General features: G+C 37.9%; 1 protein-coding gene across 1 annotated transcript in view; it reads left to right on the top strand.

Annotated features, from left to right (window-relative positions):
• The window catches only part of SLC16A9 (solute carrier family 16 member 9), a 55930-nt gene extending 37749 nt beyond the window's left edge, over nt 1–18181 (top strand). Inside the window, 5 exon segments of the mRNA XM_043596386.1 lie at nt 62–205; nt 12089–12184; nt 14718–15110; nt 15113–15631; nt 16056–18181. Of these exon segments, the coding sequence (XP_043452321.1) occupies nt 62–205; nt 12089–12184; nt 14718–15110; nt 15113–15631; nt 16056–16234 (1331 nt within the window). The 3' untranslated portion in view covers nt 16235–18181.
• The last annotated feature ends 1986 nt before the right edge of the window (nt 18182–20167 follow it).

Genomic DNA, 20167 nt, shown 5'->3' with positions numbered 1-20167 from the left:
TCCTAGGACTGTGGGAAGGAGGTTACTGTTAAATAAGTGAAGGTTTCATTTATTATTTTAGGTCCTGTCTGCAGCCTCTGTGTCTCCTCTTTTGGAGCAAGACCTGTGACAATCTTCAGTGGCTTCATGGTAGCTGGAGGCCTGATGTTGAGCAGTTTTGCCCCCAATATCTACTTTCTGTTTTTTTCCTATGGCATTGTTGTAGGTAAGAAATCTGGTCACTATAATTCTTCTAAGGTTCAAGAGTTAAACATCATTTTATCAATGTCAGGTTTATTATTCAGTTAATATAAGGTGTGAAAATGATAAAAAATAATTTACTTTCAATGACCACTTCACCAAGAATTATTGCCTTAGTAACATGTCTGCCCAGCGAATTAACATATTTGAAAGGATAAACATGTTTTATCAACACACACTGAGTTCTCTGACAAGGCATAAGAAGGGTTTTCATTTCAGTGCTGGTCTCTAATGCACACAAAGGAAAAGAAAGAGGAGGGAGTCTGAGGCTGATGTCACTTCTCTCTGACTTAAGAAGTGGTCCTTTTCATTCTGGCTGGCTAAGCAGGGCTCTGTTGGGTTGTTTGTGTTCTAAACATCCTGTGCTTCTAGGGCCCACATCACAAAGTTACAGCAGAATTAAAAAGTAGATTTTAAAACACACAATCATTTTTTTTTTTTTTAAGATAAGGCACAGGTGAAGAAAACTGAGTGGTGGCGATAATTGATGGTGATCCTGGTTACATGAGAGGAAAAGTAGAGGGTGACTGACAGCACCGACGGCTCTGGGTAGATGCCTTTGTGGCCTTTGTGATGTGTTGTACTAATTGTGTTCGGTGTTCAACATGATCAGACTATTCCTAGGGGCGGTTGGAGGGGAATTTGAAACAGATGATTCCAGATTTCCAAGTTTTTCTTAGTGTCTGGAAGAACCTAATTTTGTTGTCTATTAATATTCCTCTTTTTCGCTTGGGACTATTTCCAGAATAATACCTAATGGAAATAATAGTGGCTAATATGCACTGAATACTTAACCATGTGCTTGGTTCTATGCTAAATGCTTTATCTGACCTTATTTGATCTTCACAAGAACCCATATTACAGAGGGGGAAAGTGAAGCTCAGAGAATTGAAGCTACAAAGGAGATTTGGGGTTGAATGCACTCAGTCTGACACCAGATCCTGAGTCAGAGCAGTCTGAACTGACCTGAGTCAGATCCCGACCTGTTTCACATTTTTGTAGTTATTTTTGGTGCTTTTAGAACCCTTAAAGTGTATTGTTAAATGCAACTACATACCCTAATACTGCTGAGACCTGAATCTAAATAAGCAAGCCCCATGTTAGTTCTTTGAGAGCATGTAGTGTATGTTTGATATTTTATATTCCCTGTGGTGCTTAATACAGTTTTGGACCTGTGGGTACAAACACATTAATCTCTGGTGTAAACTTGAGAGTTTTCATTTGATAATCATTTTGCATTCTTGTCTAAAATCATAAAAATAAAAATGTAGATATCTGTGTTTATGCATGAATATTGGATTATTCCCTTTAGGACAAATCCCTTTTTACATAGAAAATTGAATCATTATGCCATTGATATGATCTAGTTCAAACTCTGGACTACATGTTTAAAATTGCATAAGATTTTACTGCTTCACCTGGTTTGAAGGTTAATCTAGGCATACAAAATTTTTACCGACTTAAAAATTGATGAGCAGTGAGTGATATATAGCATTTGCATTACCTATATATAAAAATGAATTTTTAGGAAGAAAAATTTGGCTTGTATAGGATTTATATACAATTGACTGTGTTGGAAGAATAAGGATGTATAGAAAAAAAAGACAATATTAACTAACTCCCAAAACTAAGTTTCAAAATTTCTGTATCAATGGAGGGAGCTTTATCAACTTGTGAAGTTAATTTTGATTTGATTTATGTTGTTGGAACCTTTTGATAACTAACCATGACTCCTGACCTCCTGAATCCATGATCTTTAATTAATCAGATAGGATTTGAGGTTGGTCTGACTTACCCTTTTGGCTCGTGGTGGTGGTGGTGACGGTGGTGGTGTTACAGGCCTTCCACTTGGCTTTTCCCCACTATGATAACTCTCACCCTGGCCAAGGAACAATGTAGGGAGTTATACCAACCACCATGTATGTGTGAGCCAATGAAATATCAGGAACTTGGATGCATCCATGGACTCAGTGGATCCATTGTAAGCCAGACCTGAGGCATGATCCTATATATTACCTGGCCCCCATATGACCACTCTAAGGGAAGGGCATGTAAATGCTTCAGGCCCCTAGTTAACAATGCCAGCTCATGTTCTGTGTCCAATAGTGCTCTAAAGGTATCCCACTTTCCCTAAATAAGTGGCCATAGTTGTCTTTGGGGAAATGTTTAGGGTACTGTTATCCATATACTTGTCATAGAGTTTGTTACAATGTCCTTCCTCCTGGTATCCCAGCCTCTCCTTCACTTAGTGGATTGTAGGTCAGAAAACAGGCTCAGCTCTTGAACACTCTGATTTGGTCATAGGTTCTGAATCCCTGCAGCTGAGAAGAAATTGTGAGCTCAAAGAGAGAGTGCTGGGCTTACGGTCAGAAGACAGATTCTGTGAGCCTGAGTACACTTGATCACGAATGGCGTTCCTTCGTCTATGAAAGCAGGCTGGGAAACCTACCTCACACAGGTTTTGTGAGGACAAAATGAAGTCAAGCAAAATTAAAAAAAATAAGTAAAAAGAGTTGAGTTGGATTTCAGTTAATAAAAAAATCACTCTCTCTGGTATCTATTGGGGCCCCATGAGCTACTCCTAGCCAGCAGACAATTAATACTTATTACCATGGTTGACGTCTTCTTTCTTTCTTTCTTTCTTTCTTTCTTTCTTTCTTTCTTCTTTCATCTTTCTTTTGGCTTATAATACAGGGCTCACAATATCTGTGGGATCAATAAGTGAGATAATAGTGAACAATGATATTTCCATTCTGTCACCATTTAGAGTATCCAGTTGAAAAGGAAGTGACAGGAAATTATTACTGTCTAAACTCATTTTCCTTTTTAGTATTGAATTTCTTAGAAATAGCAAGAAAGATTCAGTCTGATGATAACATTCACTGAGCACCACTTCTTTTTTTTAAAAAAAATTTTTTTTTTCAACATGTATTTATTTTTGGGACAGAGAGAGACAGAGCATGAACGGGGGAGGGGCAGAGAGAGAGGGAGACACAGAATCGGAAACAGGCTCCAGGCTCCGAGCCATCAGCCCAGAGCCCGACGCGGGGCTCGAACTCGCGGACCGCAAGATCGTGACCTGGCTGAAGTCGGACGCTTAACCGACTGCGCCACCCAGGTGCCCCTCACTGAGCACCACTTCTGTGCTGAATTGTATACTAAGCATTTTCATTTGTCTAGAATGAACTAGATGGTGTCTTAAGATAGACAATATGCAGAGGGACAAGTTATTTAACTTCTGTTTCCCTTTTTTTTAAAGTTTATTTATTTATTTTGAGAGAGAGAGAAAAAGCGCGAGTGGGGGAGGGGGAGAGAGGGAGAGAGAGAATCCCAAGCAGGCTCCGCACTTTCATTGTGGAGCCCGATGCTGGGCTCAAACTCACAAACGGTGAGATCATCACCTGAGCTGAAATCAAGAGCCCGTAGCTTACCTCACTGAGCCGCCCAGGTGCCCCTCTGCTTTCTCATTTTTAAAACTACATATAATAATGACATCCACCTTAGGATTTTGTGAATTGATTAAGTAATGCAATAATATTATCTAGCATTACCATTATTATTAGTTTTGTGACCTTGGAAATTATTTATTCTCTCTGAGCTTCTGTTTTTATTTTTTATCAAATGGGACTAATATGACTTCACAGAGCTATCATGCCCATTCATGAGCAAATGTATCTACAGAGGCACAAAGAGGTGTTTCACACATGTTTTTCCCTTCCCTTAAATTCCTTGCTGACCACTTAGTTCAAGACCACAGCAGCAGTTTTTTGCTAATGAGGAAACTTTATTGAATCAGCAATATTTGTATAACAGATTGGGAAGATAGAAAGAGAAATTAAAGCTTTTTAGTATGTTTAGTTATAATACACAATATCAAAAAGAATACTAAAGTTTATTAATTGGCTAATACTAAAGTTTATTAATTAATTCTGTTTTACCCCTTAATTGATATTTTAAAAAGTATCATCTTGAAAATACGATGTTATCTTGTTCAGTTTTTGTAGCTAACATAAAATGGAAGTTTTCCCTTTTTCAAGGGACTGTAAGCCACACTGCCAATCCTGGTAATTCAGGCTTCTATTTTCTCAACTACTTTACCAAATCAGGAAAAAGAAAGTATGATGTGGGAGGCTGGAGTGCAGGGGGGCCAGCAGGAAATCAGTGCTTAATGAGCTCAGGCTTCTCCCCAATAATTTCCTTTTGCTTTTCTGGAAAGCACAACTCAAGATCAATGTCTTACATTCTCTTTTCTTCAGACTTTATTGTTCTTTAGCTACCTGGTTAGTGTTTGCTTGCTATTCCCTTTTGGATTTTGGAAAAGTTCAATTTTCTCTAACTTTGTTTTCATGGTAATATCTGCCTATGGACTGAATCTGCACAGTGTATTGAGACTGGGAGGAAAAAAAAACCACATTTGCAGAGTCTGATTCTCCTACTGCAATTATGGCAAATGAGATAAAGGTCATTTCCTGGCATTCATTTTAGCAGTTAGAGTTTTATAAGCCTTTTTGTTTTGTTTTGTTTTTAATGGTTATATCATTAAAGAAAGTCTTTTTTCTCTCATAGATGTTCAATTGTAATAAGGAAGTATGATTTTCTAATTAGTCTGAAGCTATTATCGACATAATGTCATAATACTCAGGTGATAAGTGAAAACATATATCAATATAATGGTTATTTTTTTTTAGTACTTATTATATTCCAGGCACAGATACTAAATCTTTTACATTTCTTAGGTCTCTTAATCTTTTTTTTTTTTTTTTTCTGAGAGGGAGAGGGAGGGAGAGTGAGTGGGGGAGAGGGAGAGGGAGAGAATTCCAAGCAGACTCCACACTCAGCATGGAGCCTCTGCCAGGGCTTGATCCAACGACTTTGGGATCATGACCTGAGCCAAAATCAAGACTTGGACGTTTAGCCGACTGAGCCACCCAGGCACCCTTATGTCTCTTAATCTTTACAATTGTCTTGTGAGATTGTTTTAAAGATAAAGAAACTAAGAATTAGAGACTTTCAGTAAACTCTCTAATCCCCAAAGTCACCTAGCCACTAACTGATAGAGCTGGGATTTGAATCCAAGTCTGGTTTCCAAGCCTGTGCTCTTAACTAGTCAATGTCATGTTCAGAGTACTCATGAGTACTCATGCTAAGCATACAAAAGTCAGAGCCAGTTTATTAAAAAAGCTAGCCAATTGCTTGTACTTCTTAACTCTCCATGCAGATGTTTGAAGCTAGAAACATAAAAGTAACTGCATTTGGATATGCTAAAGTTACTTATCTTCTTTTGGCATCCTAAGTTACCTTCCCACAATTTCATTTCTAGAAGTAGATATTTCTGGAATACTATATGTAATTGCTTATCCTAACCCAAGTTTAGGTTAGGTTTAAAGGTGATTTGCTTTAAAACATACATAAGGGATGGGGCGCCTGGGTGGCGCAGTCGGTTGAGCGTCCGACTGCGGCCAGGTCATGATCTCGCACTCCGTGAGTTCGAGCCCCGCGTGGGGCTCTGTGCTGACAGCTAAGAGCCTGGAGCCTGTTTCCGATTCTGTGTCTCCCTCTCTCTCTGCCCCTCCCCTGTTCATGCTCTGTCTCTCTCTGTCCCAAAATAAATAAACGTTGAAAAAAAAATTAAAAAAAAAACATACATAAGGGGAATTCTCCCAAATGACTGACAGACAGGTCCCCACACTACAGTGACCACTGTCTTCGTTTTCCCAGGGCTAACAGGTTTCCCAGGATCTGATACTTTTAGTGGCCAAACCGGGAATGTCCTGGGCAGTACCCTATCCCCACCCCACACAGAATCTGGATTCTATAGCTTCACCCATATTGCTTTTTAACATTGCCATGCTAAAATGCACTGTTACTAAATGTTTCCTTTTCCTAAAAATAATATTCAGGGAGAAGTTTCATATACAGATGTAGGAGCTTGATAGATATCTATTCACTTACACACAAATATATGTATATAATAAAGGATATTTTAAAAGAATTCATAGACATCTAAAAATATGTATACGATTTCAAATGTTTTAATGCTTGTCTTCCTAAAATAAATCAAAGTTCCACTTTGCATGCTTTTATTCACATGCTAGTTCTTTAGAGATGCTTGCTTTATGTATTCTAAATTAGAAGCATTTTTTAATAGCAGAGTGTTTTACTTCAGTTACATTTTCTCCTTATAACTGTCTTACCAGTTTAATTGATCTACGCATTTTTGATTTATCGGTAAAGATTGAGAAAAATGAGAAAATGAGGAAGTTTAGTGTGATTTGCCCAAAGCATCCTCCTATAATGCATAGAATTTGTAAATTAGTTGTATCTTTTTTCAAACCATATAATTCTAATTCTGTCTTTCTAATGATGTTATCTTTGTAAATTAATTATTACAAAATTAAAAAATCTTTAATATTTTTAAAGCTAAGATTTAGTTTCTGGCTAAAGTAAAAAGTAAAAAAATTAGCATCATTTAAGTGGGGAGTAGGTATAAAGATATTATTAAAAATATATATACACACACGCATACATACATATAAGTGTGTTTGTGTTTGTTATATGAATAGAGACATAGACAGGAAGAGAAAAATGCAAGAACTCAAATGAGATTTATGGGGAATGGCAGTAGGATAACTTCTGTGGGGAGGTTCATTCAACAGATTTTAAGAACACTCACTCTGTGCCAGGCTCAGACCTGGAACCAGGATACTTGGATGAATAAGACACCACCTGCCCTCAGAGCTCGCTGTTTAGTTGGAGGAATAAACGTGTAAATTTATAACACGTAACACAGCAAAATAAATGCGTTGATAAAATGAAACCAACATCCCGTGCTGATATACCACATACCTGTGGGAAGAGGGGTGCTGAAGCAGGCTTCATGCTCCAGGAACTCATGCTTGAGCTGAGTCTGGAAGGACAGGTAGGATGCGGTCAGATGGGCATGGGTTTTGAAGGGGAGTTGAATGGATGGGAGGGGGACATTGCGGGAGCTCAAATGCTCTGAGGTGTGAGGTGCCATGGATAACAGTGCTGTCAGCATGGGCTCAGGTCATGATCTCACGGTTCATGAGACGGAGCTCAAACTCATGAACCGTGAGATCATGACCTGAGCCAAAACCAAGAGTTGGACACTAACTCACTGAACACGCAGATGCCCTGATAACAGTGTTTTTATAGGTATTTGTTTAAGGACTGAGGAAGTCATGTGAGTAGGTGCAAATACATCAAAGATTGGCATGCAACAGAGGCCAGATGACAAAATATTTTCATATGGACTTTAGGAGCATGATGTGATGAGAATTGTATGGCAGCAGCTTAGAAGATAGATTTCTTGAAAAAGTACTGGAAGCTGAGAAAGTGATCAGGAAGCCAGAGTTCAGCTCAGAAAACATGAGATGAACTGAGGCAGTGGTGGTGCAAAGACGGAGGGAGGTTGATAACTTAGGCAGTGGGTATGATAAAGAGCTTCTTGATGGGCAGAGATGAGGGAATAGTGGCCTCTGAAGTTGTGATCTTGCCCAGAGATGTGTGAAATGGAACATAAGATGTAGAAAGGAAATGTTAGAACATGTAAAAATATTTAGTTTTTACCTATTTAAGTAAAGGGAAACAATAATATTATACTAATGTTTATGCTTTGAATTGTTAGTAATGTAGGTATTTAGTTTAAAAATCATTACGCTTATACTGCAGGCTGATGGTCAGAATTTTTTTCACTGATAGGTGTTTGATAAAAAGTGATTGGTCAAAAAAATGGTCAAAAATGATTGGTCAAATCCCTTGGTCAAGGGATGCTTTAAGATAGTGGTTTCCAACTTTACAGCCTTGGGACCCTTTACACTCTTTTGTTTAGGACCCCGAGGAGCTTTTGAATATATGGATTATACTTACTGATATTTGTTCTGTTAACTATTAAAAGCTAAGAAATTTGAAAATATTTGAGTAATTCATTTAAAGATAATAACAAACCTAATATATGTTAACATAAATAATGTACTTATTATGAAAAATAGCTCTACTTTCCAAAAGAAAAACAAACTTTTGTGAGAAGAGTTGCACTATTTTACAGTTTTGCTAATCTCTTTAATGTTTGGCTTCATAGAAGACATCTGGATTCTCATATCTGCTCTGTACACAATCTGTTGCAATCTGTTTTTTTTTTTAATTGAAATGTATGAAGTAAATCTTGTCACACATAAAGATGTAGCTGGAAAAGAAAGGAGTTTTAATAGCCTTTTCAGGTAATTGTAGATACTCTTCTTCGATACTTTACAAAAACTTGATGAGTGATGATTTTCCAAAGTTAATTGTAATATGGAACTTGGTACTACATCAATATACTTTTCATACTCTTATATTTGTTTATTCTGCACTTTGAATGGATCTTCATTCAAACCTAATTTTGTAATATCATGAATTGGTTATTTGAAAAATACTGGTTCACTAAGTTATGAAATAATTCTAAATGTTGACAAATTTCATTATACAACATCAAAACATCACTTTTGTTACTACCGAAGTGTCTACCAAATACCCAAGTCTGGGTAACCCTAGTTTGTCTGTCAGATATTCTTTCAAATAAAAATAAGGTCACAAGATTAAAAGGGGGCTCTTTTAGCTGGCTACTAAAATAATTGTGTAAAGGGTTTTCCTTGCAGCAATTGTTGTAATCCAAATGAATTTTTAAAATATTTTTGTTTGTTTTTATTATGAGTGTATGATTATGTAGCATAATTTGATACCAAAGTTTGGTACCAATACCTTGATTTGTGCTAAGGTACTTCTGGTTTTATCACCATCTCTTTTGCTCCATCAGCATAATTGTAAACACAGTGAAAAAAGCAGAGAACATATTAGTATCCATGGGATACTTATCCACAGGAGATACCATTCAAGACCACCAATGAATGTCTGAAAGCATTCATAATAGTGAGCCCTATGTATATGTACACCCCCTATGTATATGTACACACTTGTGATAAAGTTTAATTTATAAATTAGGCACAATAATAAATCAGCAACAATAACAAATAATCAAATAGAACAGTAATAACATACTATAATAAAAGTTATGTGAAAGTAGTCTCTCTCTTTCAAAATATCTTATTGTGCTGTACGCACCCTTCTTCTGTGATGATGTGAGATGGTAGAATGCCTGAGTGATAAGATGAAGCAAAATGGATGACATAGGCATGTGACATAGCATTAGGCTACTACTGACCTTCTGATGATATGTCAGGAGGAGGATCATCTGAGCATTCTGGACTGTGGTTGATTGCAGGTAACTGAAACCATGGAAAGCAAAACTGCAGAAAAGTGGGGGACTAGTGTATTATGAAAATAGTTTTGAATTTACAGACTCTGTGAGAGATCGTGGGGATTCAAGGGACCCCTCTCTAATAACTTCCAGTTTAAGGTTGTCCTGATGCAGATGTAGGAAGGCATCATGGTACCTTTTTGAAAAGTTTAAGGAGAAAGCATTTCAAATTTCTGCTACATTAAAAAAAAAAAAAGTGAAATAGCATTAACTATTAAACCCAGGGCCTTGAAATAATTTTTTAAAATGCCTTTTTTTTTTTTTTTGGTTTCAAGCTAAAAATTTAAAAGTTGCTGTTTCAACTTTTCTGACGTTGACATTTAGTAATCAGAAATGTCTTTTTCCCCTTTGTCTCTCATGCCTAACGTTTTACAGAGTCCTGACAACCAAATCACAGAAAAGTAAATTCATTCTGCCTCCAAAGGCTTTCTGAGGTATATAGTCTTAGTCAAGGGTGACATTTTTTGGTTTCAAAATTGATTATTCAGAAAATTTAAAGATTTAAAGAAAATTTAAAAAAAATTTTTTAATGTTCATTTATTTTTGAGAGAGAGAAAGAGCATGAAGAGGGACAGAGAGAGAGGGAGACACAGAATCTGAAGCAGGCTCCAGGCTCTGCGCCGTCAGCACAGTCCCTCATGCCGGGCTTGAACCCATGAGATTGTGACCTGAGCTGAAATTGGACACTGAACCAACTGAGCCACCCAGGCGCCCCAGAAACAGTTTTGTTTCATATCTTGAAGAGTCGTATATATGAATAGTAATGACAACTGTATAAATCAGTGCAACTCATGTTTTAGTTCATGAGATAATATTTTTTCCCTTAAATCAAACAAGAAGGGCATTTTATTTAGGGGTGCCTGAGTGGCTCAGTAAGTTGAATATCCAAGTCTTGATTTTGGTTCAGGTCATGATCCCAGAGTTGTGGGATTGAGCCCTGGGTTGAGTTCCATGCTGAGCATGGAGCTTGCTTAGAATTCTCTCTCTTTCTCTTACTCTGCCCCTCTCCCCTGTTCATCCTCTCTCTCTCTAAAATTAAAAAATATTTTTTTTAAAGGAGAAAAAAATCTTTTTACTTAAAATATAATTGTTTTAGTCTATCTCATTTCTTGAAGAAGACTTTTTATGGAATCACACATAATCCTCAGAGTCTTAGGTTGTTTAAATTATTAATTTCCTAAAACACTTATGTAATATATTTGTTAAGCCCATGGATTCTTTCTAATTATAGTTTAGGTGCCAATGAAAGGCAATGACAATGATCTTAACTCATTTAATGGGCCGTGGTTTCAAATCCAGTTTTTAGACTATGGCTTATGTGTTGTTTATAGAATGATCCTCAAGAACAGATGATATTGCAGAAGAAAGGCAAAAAGTCATGAGTTAGAAGCTAGAGGAAAATTTTATGAAAAACCAACTGGCTTTAATAGGTGCTAAATAGGGAAGAAAAGATTAAGCTAACAAACAAAAGCCTTGGAGAAGATCTGGAGATAAATATAGTCCTTGGGTCTCAAGAAAGGTAAATTTAGGGGCGCCTGGGTGGCTCAGTCGGTTAAGCGTCCAACTTCGGCTCAGGTCATGATCTCTCAGTCCATGAGTTCTAGCCCCATGTCGGGCTCTGTGCTGACAGCTCAAAGCATGGAGCCTGCTTCAGATTCTGTGTCTCCCTCTCTCTGCTCCTCCCCTACTCATGGTCTATCTCTCTGTGTCTCTCAAAAATAAATAAATGTTAAAAAATTAAAAAAAAACAAAATTTAGTAAGGTATTCTTTTAGGTTATAGAAGAATTTCAAATCTACAGAAAAGTAGAGGATAGTATAGCAAACAACTGTATGCTCACCACTTAAATTTAACAGTTGTTAATATTTTAGTGTATTTGCTTCCTTTTTTTGCAAACATATTTCAAACTAAATCAAATACATTTTACTGTGAATAAGGTAGTTTGCATCTCTGAAGGAGGAAACTTACAAATATATATTTTACTGTGATGGGATGACCTGAGAACCCCAGAGGCCTTTGTTTTGCAGACTGGGGGTGTGCAAGCTATAAGCTCTCACTAAATAGCATGGAATAATGAAGGGAACTTTCTAAAATTATTTAGAGCACTTTGAGGAGGAAGGACACTGAACTGAGGGCAAGAACTTGGAAGTGAGACTGAATGGGAAAGTTTGATTAAATTTTACTATGTGGTGTTATTTGGTGACTTAACCATTATCTCTATTTCCCTGTAATGTCGCGATTTAAATTTGCATTATTCATTCATGCTTCAGAAATTGGACTTTTTTTTTTTTTTCACTTGATTTCAACCCTATGGGTGTGGAGTGAAAACTGAGCCTGCACAGATATGTCCATTGGAGCTGTACGAGTGACATCAAAGAAACTACGAGTCCATACTCTGAAGAGTTATAGCCAATCAGTAACAGAACAACTTACTGGAGATGTTATTTTTTCTTTTTCTTTCTTTCTTTTTTTTTTTTTTTGCATTGAAGTAGTATAATCTGTCTTGATTTATGTAATGTCTTCTTATGTTTAGGACTCGGATGTGGTTTATTATATACTGCAACAGTGACCATTACGTGCCAGTATTTTGACAGTCACCGAGGCCTTGCTCTTGGCCTAATTTCAACAGGTACATTTTCAAAATAAGTACAGCATTGTCACTATGCAGTTTTCTAATTAAAGTTAAAAGTTACTGAACACAGATATGTTTAACCAACCACTTCCCAGCTACCACTTAGGTAGCATATTTTTTTACTCTAGCCTGAGAAGGAAATTTTATTTTCCACAGTAAATAAGAGTAGTGCTTCCAGAAAACCTAGGGTGCATACATAAAAAGTCTGGGGCATTCAATGGCCAATATACTAAAGGAAAGAAAAGCTTATGGGACCCGTACATTGAGAGTCACAAGTTGGTGAGAGCTTCAGTAAAAGAAGCAGCCTGTACTTATGTAAGGCACCTTCTCCCTGAGAAAGGTAGGAGAAATGCCAGGAAAATGGAGACTCCAGGGCTCTGTTGAAAAGCCTGCTGTTGGCATCTTGCCATCTCCATTTACTGTGGAATGTACAATTTTTCTAAAGTACTTATTTATGAATGCATTCCCCTGGCCATGTGCATATCTAAACGACAGACTCTTCACTCTTGTTCTTCCTTTAATAATCAAGAGATGATCACTGAGGGAAATGTAAATATAAAAGCCTTCTGGACTTCCTCTGATGTTTTAAAGTGTCATTTTACTTTTCAGATGGATTTGTTTCCTAAGAGAACTTATCAAACTTATCAAACTTTTCATTAGAGAACTTATCAAAATTTTCTGTGGCCAATATTTTACCAGTTTGCTTAGGAAATAGAGCTGCCAAGTTTAGTGACAGTGGCACATTTACATATGCTACTTGTTAATGAGCGGGTGTTCCTGGGAGGTCAGACTTTGAGGTAAATGGAGTAAATACAATGATTTGTCTGGCAGCAGGAGCCAAACTAATGTTTATTCCTGAGATCAATCTGGTGGCAACAAAGTGATTCCAGATTGAATTAAGTTGAGCTGGATATTTCCCAAAGGTGGTTTAAGGAAGTATTGGCAGGGGGAGAATAGGAATCATGATCTAAGAGGAGATGGGGCCAGAGTCTTGAGGACACAGTTGGGCTAAGGCAGAACTGAAGAAGAAATAGCAAAAACAGGAGATAGAGAATCCAAAGCAGTTGGAATGTAGTTCAAAGAACCTTACAGGATCTCCCACAGGTGTGTGAGTGTGATGGAGTGTGAAGGTAGGCATTAGTGTGAAGGTAGGCATGAGCTTGAAGGACAATAGGTCTTGCCTACACTACATTTTTGTAGAGGCATTGTAATGTGGCAACAAGCACAGACGCCAGAGCCAGACCACCTAGGTCTGAATCCTGCCTGTGTCACTCACTTGCTGTCTGGAAATAGACAGACTTTCTAACAGTCCTGTTAACTATTGAGTTAAGCCTCAGTTTTCTGAACTGTAAAATGGGGATAATAATAGTACTCATCACATCAAGTTATTGGGAATCTTAAAGAAGCATACATGTAAGGCACATAGCAGGCAGGGTACTAAAAGCATGAGATATTATCATTATGAACTAGGGTTTCCCTTAATGTCCAAATTTGTATGTGTGCCAAAGATGCCAGAAGTTGTATGCTACATGCTTTCACTCTGCCTAGAAAGGAGGGCATAAGAGACTGGGTCATGGCACACTGAAATAAAAATGGATCGATTCTGGACAGTTAAGATTTGGCAGAATTAAGGAATTTTCAGTTTCAACTCACAGGAATCTAGGTGAAGCAAAATTAAGGAGAATTGTGGATCTACTTAGTCCTTCTGGGTTGCTGTAACAAGATACCATAGACTAGGTGACTTCCACAAAACATAAATGTATTTCTCAGTTCTGGAGGCTGGAAGTCTGATATCAGGATGCCAGCATGCTTGGGTTCTGGTGACAGACTTCTTCTGAGCTGCAGACTGCCATTTTCTTGCTGTGTGGCATGTGTGCATGGTGAAAGGGGAAAGGAAGCTCTCAGGGGTCTCTTTGATATGGGTGCTAATCTCATTTACGAGTGCTCAGTGGGCTCATGACCTAATTGCCTCTCAAAGGCCCCACTTCCTCATGCCATCATATTGGGGGTTAGGATTTCAACCTGTGAATTTGGGAGGACATGAACATTCAGCCTATAGCATCCACCTTCAGTGAAAAAGATGACAAGCAAAAAAAAAAAAAACCTCACAGTAGAATTTTTTAAAAATTGAAAAGAAACAACAAAAAAAAAACCCACATGAAATATTCTGACATTGCTGGAAAAAAAAAAGGAACGTGAGCATGAAACAAAGGTTTTTGGGGAAGCAATTTTGTTCCATGGTTAACAGGGGTTGGTAAACTAATGTCCATGGGTCTACTGCCTGTTTTTAGAGAGCTCATGAGCTAAGGATGATTTTTACATTTTTGTACAGTTAAAAAAATCAAAAGGATATTTCAGGGCATCTGAAAATTATGTGAAATAAAAATTTCTATGTCCATAAATAAAAGTTAATTGGAATATAACCATGCTCCTTCCTTTACAATTCTTCTTTGGCTGATATCAATAATGGTTGTTCTGAGAACCCTGAATTATAAGAGATTAAGATTGAACATCTCCCATTTCTTTTTAGGTTCAAGTGTTGGACTTTTTATATATGCTGCTCTGCAGAGGTTGCTGATTGAGTTCTATGGGCTGGATGGATGCCTGCTGATTGTGGGCGCCTTAGCTTTAAATATATTAGCCTGTGGCAGCCTGATGAGACCCCTCCAGCCCTCTGATTGCCCTCTGCCTGAAAAAACAGCTCTGGAAAGTGCACCAGATAGATACTGTATTTACAGTGAAAAAGAGAAGGACCTGGAAGAAAACACGAACATTCTTGGAAAGAGCTACAGTGCTGAGGAAACATGCAAGAGCACCTTTGGCAGTGGTGGCCGGAAACAGGAGAGCCTACTTCATAAAAGCCCAACAATGGCACATTCAAAAGAGACTGAAACGTACAAAAAGAAAGTTGCAGAACAGACATATTTTGCAAACAGCTTGCCAAGAGGAAGTGGCAATTATATAAAAACTACTGTGGAGAGACTGTGGCTCTTTTTAAAAACAAAGTATTTTTAGCACTTTTCATTGCTATCTTTCTTTTTGACATTGGAGGATTTCCACCTTCATTACTTATGGAAGATGTGGCAAGAAGTTCAAATGTGAAAGAAGAAGAGCTCATTATGCCTCTTATTTCCATTATTGGCATTATGACAGCAGTTGGTAAACTCCTTCTAGGGATACTGGCTGACTTCAAGTGGATTAATACCTTATATCTTTACGTAGCTACCTTAATAATCATGGGCCTGGCCTTGTGTGCAATTCCATTTGCCAAAAGTTATGTCACATTGGCAATACTTTCTGGGATTCTAGGGTTTCTTACTGGTAACTGGTCCATCTTCCCATATGTGACCACAAAGACTGTGGGAATTGAAAAATTGGCCCATGCCTATGGGATATTAATGTTCTTTGCTGGACTTGGGAATAGCCTTGGACCACCAATTGTTGGTAAGATATTTCTTAAAGCAACCCATTTTTACTGTTCTTCTTTGTAACATCTCCAGGTATAGAAATTACAGATTTCTATTTCTATTGAAATCCAGATTACAATAGTAGCACAGATTAGCACAACGTAAATCTGCATAGATGTCTGATGGTAATGATTTACTCATAATCAGTTTGATAAAAAGGCCAGTATACTTGCTCAGGGATTTGTGTTCATTTTGTGTTCAGGAGAAACTCAAAATGCCTGCTTATTCTTGTCCAGATTATTTGGGAGAGTCTCCTCTGCTAACTCCTAAGAGTCTGCTATAGAGTACATGGGGTTTTATCTATCCTAATCCTTACTGTATATAAAATTGGTAAAATTAGAGGATGGCTTCCAAGTCTTACTATTTCTATCAAATTCACCTTTTTCTTTCTCTCTTTTCAGGTTGGTTTTATGACTGGACCCAGACCTATGACATTGCGTTTTATTTCAGTGGCTTCTGTGTCCTGCTGGGAGGTTTTATCTTGCTTCTGGCCGCCTTACCCTCCTGGCATACATGCAGCAGGCTGCTGCCCAAGCCAGCTCCAACAACCTTTCTGTACAAAGTTACCTCTAATGTTTAGAGGATACTGGAAGGAACTACAGACTGTTTTCTCATAGCGAAATTTCACTGTGGCTGACTCTGAATGAATTTTTTGTTTGTTACAAATCCTATTCTCTTTGTACTGTATATGTAGCTTCTATCGCCTGTATTTACCACCCCTCCTTTTTTTCTTTTTCCAAGAAGTGGGACTATTCTGTTTTACCCTTATTCGTGAGTTCCTGACATTGTAAACATTTTGGCCAGCCTCGAAAGGCTTTCTCTGTGTAAAGAAATATAATTTCTCTGTAGGATCCATTAGTTCCACTGAAAGGCACCCAGAGGGAGCTCTTCTATTTTAAACCTGATGTAGGCAGCATGATGAGATATATGTGAAGGCCACCAGGGGCGAAATCACTCTCTTCTCTATGTTAGGCTAGCTAGTATGTTGAAGACTTCAGGCCAGTCAGGAGATGAAAGTGGTTACTAAAATGGCGTTAAGAATTGCAGTGGAGCAAGCTGATCTTTTTTTTTTTTCCTCAAAGATATTTTAAATTACAGTCACTGTTTTTCACTATTTGATTTTATTTACCTTGAGGCAGCACCCCATATTTGGTATCCACTGCGCTTAAATCGTTTCAATTCCTAAGGTGTTTGCCTAGAGGCAGGCAGTCTCCAAACTGGAGCACTCACCACAGACTTGCTTCACGGTTGGCTGCCAAAAGCACCCTCACTCTTCTCTGTCAGCATCCACTCAGCTGATGTTTCCCAGGAAGTGCTGATTTTACCTGTTTCCAAATTGGAAATGCGTAAACCATTCCGTTCTGGCAAATGGGAAACATCCATTTGCATTGGGCACAGTGGGGATGAATTGCAAGTCCCTGCGTGTCTTCTTGATGAAGCATTTATTTGTTACTATGAGATTTTACCACTATCAGATTTTAATTCAAGGGCAGAACTAAAATGTGTGTGTGTGCGCGTGCGTGCGTGCGTGTGTGTGTGATGAACTCTGAGTCTGTGTGGGACATGGGAAGACAAAAAAGCAATAAGAAATTGATACCCTGATCCAACTGTATTCAATCTTAAGAAAAATGTTTTGAAAGAAAATCACTGTTTAATAAATGGGCATCTTTCTGAAGAAATATATTTTGAATTTTGCTGTGTGTCAGAATCCTCTAGATCCCTCTAAAAATATGGTTGCCTGAGTACTACTCTTAGAGATTTTAATTCTGTAGGTTTGGCTATGGGCCAAGCATCTGTATTTTTAGTGAACTCTTCAAGGAATTCTGACGACACAGCCAGGTCGAAAATGAGGGTTATAAGACTGGCAACAGAAAACATTCATTCTCTTAAATAAAAAACAAAAAAACAGTAAACCATTGAGGTGAGGGGTTTTTATAAATAGCCAACTGTGGTTCTTTAAATAGGACGCACTCTTCCTATTGTGCCAAAATTGTCTCTTCATTTCTTTTGAAATATGTGATTTTATACTTGTATGTTGCCTTTCTTCAAAGGCGCCTGAAGCACTTTATAAGCATGAAGCCCCACAACACCTCAGTGAGGTCCGTAAATAGATCTTTTGTATGCAATAAACCTGGACTGTGGGGGAATTTCATAACTGAGTTAATCCTACTTAATAATGCAATAATGGGGCTTCAAAGTGCCTTGGACTTCTCCATACTCAGACTTCTGGAAAGTTTTCTGTACCTCATTCTTCAGTCACTGTCAAGGTTAATAAATATAAGAAGTGACATTTTAAAAAGTTAAACTAAGTGTTTTTATGTTGTAAGTTCCTTTTTGCCAACATTATATTCAGGAAGTCCAATAACCTGAAAAAGTAACTTTCCTGACACCCCCATGTTCATCAACGTTGATAATTGTCCAAATGCATCTTCACCATGTCTACTAATACCATCCAGCGTGTGCATTTTCAATTGTCTAGGGAATGAATTTTAAGTTGCAATAAAATATTTTTTTTGTTTGTTTTGCATTGGTTTGGCTGCTTTTTCTCTTAACGAGTCCTCCTTCTCTGAATTACAGTGATATTTCACTTGAATGTAAAAAAAATGATCACATGTTCACTTCAGACCCCCGAATTGGTGATTGGACCTCAGCGTATTCAAAAGTCAAATTTGCTAAACTATTTTGACCATTGGCTCCCAAAAAGCTAACATGTCAATCCTACAGAATCCTTTTGAGGAAAAAGGGGACAGATTCCTCTTTGCAACTCTTAATGATGATCTTGTCAATCATTGGTGGAATTCTTACTATGCTCTTAGGCACATTATATTATTTATCCTTCATAATAGCTCTGTGAGGTGAGGATGCTAATCTTCATTGTATGGTACAAAACATAATTGTCATGATATGGACAAAATATATAAGCAACTTCCAAAAGCAAAATGAAAAAGTGTCTAGTGAATGCTTTGGTTTCTAACATGGCTAGGAAATGGGGCTCAGGAGGATGTGTTGCTATAGAGTCAATACTTTAGTGAATAGAGAAGTCATGTGTATGTGAATAATTATTCAAGGCTTGCCCATTTCCTAAGAATTAGCATTTTTTAAGCTTTCTTTCTTTCTTTATTTATTTATTTATTTACATACGGGGCCGAACTCATGATCCCAGCATCAAGAGACACAGGTTCTTCCCACTGAGCCTGTCAGGTGCCCCAAGAATTAGCATTTTTTTTTATGAAATTTATTGACAAATTGGTTTCCATACAACACCCAGTGCTCATCCCAAAAGGTGCCCTCCTCAATACCCATCACCCACCCTCTCCTCCCTCCCACCCCCCATCAACCCTCAGTTTGTTCTCAGTTTTTAAGTCTCTTATGCTTTGGCTCTCTCCCATTCTAACCTCTTTTTTTTTTTTTTCCTTCCCCTCCCCCATGGGTTCCTGTTAAGTTTCTAGGATCCACATAAGAGTGAAACCATATGGTACCTGTCTTTCTCTGTATGGCTTATTTTACTTAGCATCACACTCTCCAGTTCCATCCACGTTGCTACAAAAGGCCATATTTCATTTTTTCTCATTGCCACGTAATATTCCATTGTGTATATAAACCACAATTTCTTTATCCATTCATCAGTTGATGGACATTTAGGCTCTTTCCATAATTTGGCTATTGTTGAGAGTGCTGCTATGAACATTGGGGTAAAAGTGGCCCTATGCATCAGTGCTCCTGTATCCCTTGGATAAATTCCTAGCAGTGCTATTGCTGGGTCATAGGGTAGGTCTATTTTTAATTTTCTGAGGAACCTCCACACTGCTTTCCAGAGCGGCTGCACCAATTTGCATTCCCACCAACAGTGCAAGAGGGTTCCTGTTTCTCCACATCCTCTCCAGCATCTATAGTCTCCTGATTTGTTCATTTTGGCCACTCTGACTGGTGTGAGGTGATACCTGAGTGTGGTTTTGATTTGTATTTCCCTGATAAGGAGCGACGCTGAACATCTTTTCATGTGCCTATTGGCCATCCGGATGTCTTCTTTAGAGAAGTGTCTATTCATGTTTTCTGCCCATTTCTTCACTGGGTTATTCGTTTTTTGGGTGTGGAGTTTGGTGAGCTCTTTATAGATTTTGGATACTAGCCCTTTGTCCGATATGTCATTTGCGAATATCTTTTCCCATTCCGTTGGTTGCCTTTTAGTTTTGTTGGTTGTTTCCTTTGCTGTGCAGAAGCTTTTTATCTTCATAAGGTCCCAGTAATTCACTTTTGCTTTTAATTCCCTTGCCTTTGGGGATGTGTCGAGTAAGAGATTGCTACGGCTGAGGTCAGAGAGGTCTTTTCCTGCTTTCTCCTCTAAGGTTTTGATGGTTTCCTGTCTCACATTTAGGTCCTTTATCCATTTTGAGTTTATTTTTGTGAATGGTGTGAGAAAGTGGTCTAGTTTCAACCTTCTGCATGTTGCTGTCCAGTTCTCCCAGCACCATTTGTTAAAGAGGCTGTCTTTTTTCCATTGGATGTTCTTTCC

The sequence above is a fragment of the Prionailurus bengalensis genome, chromosome D2 (genome assembly GCF_016509475.1).
Source record: "Prionailurus bengalensis isolate Pbe53 chromosome D2, Fcat_Pben_1.1_paternal_pri, whole genome shotgun sequence".
Classification (NCBI taxonomy): domain Eukaryota; kingdom Metazoa; phylum Chordata; class Mammalia; order Carnivora; family Felidae; genus Prionailurus; species Prionailurus bengalensis.
This window is presented reverse-complemented; position numbering and strand designations above follow the sequence as displayed.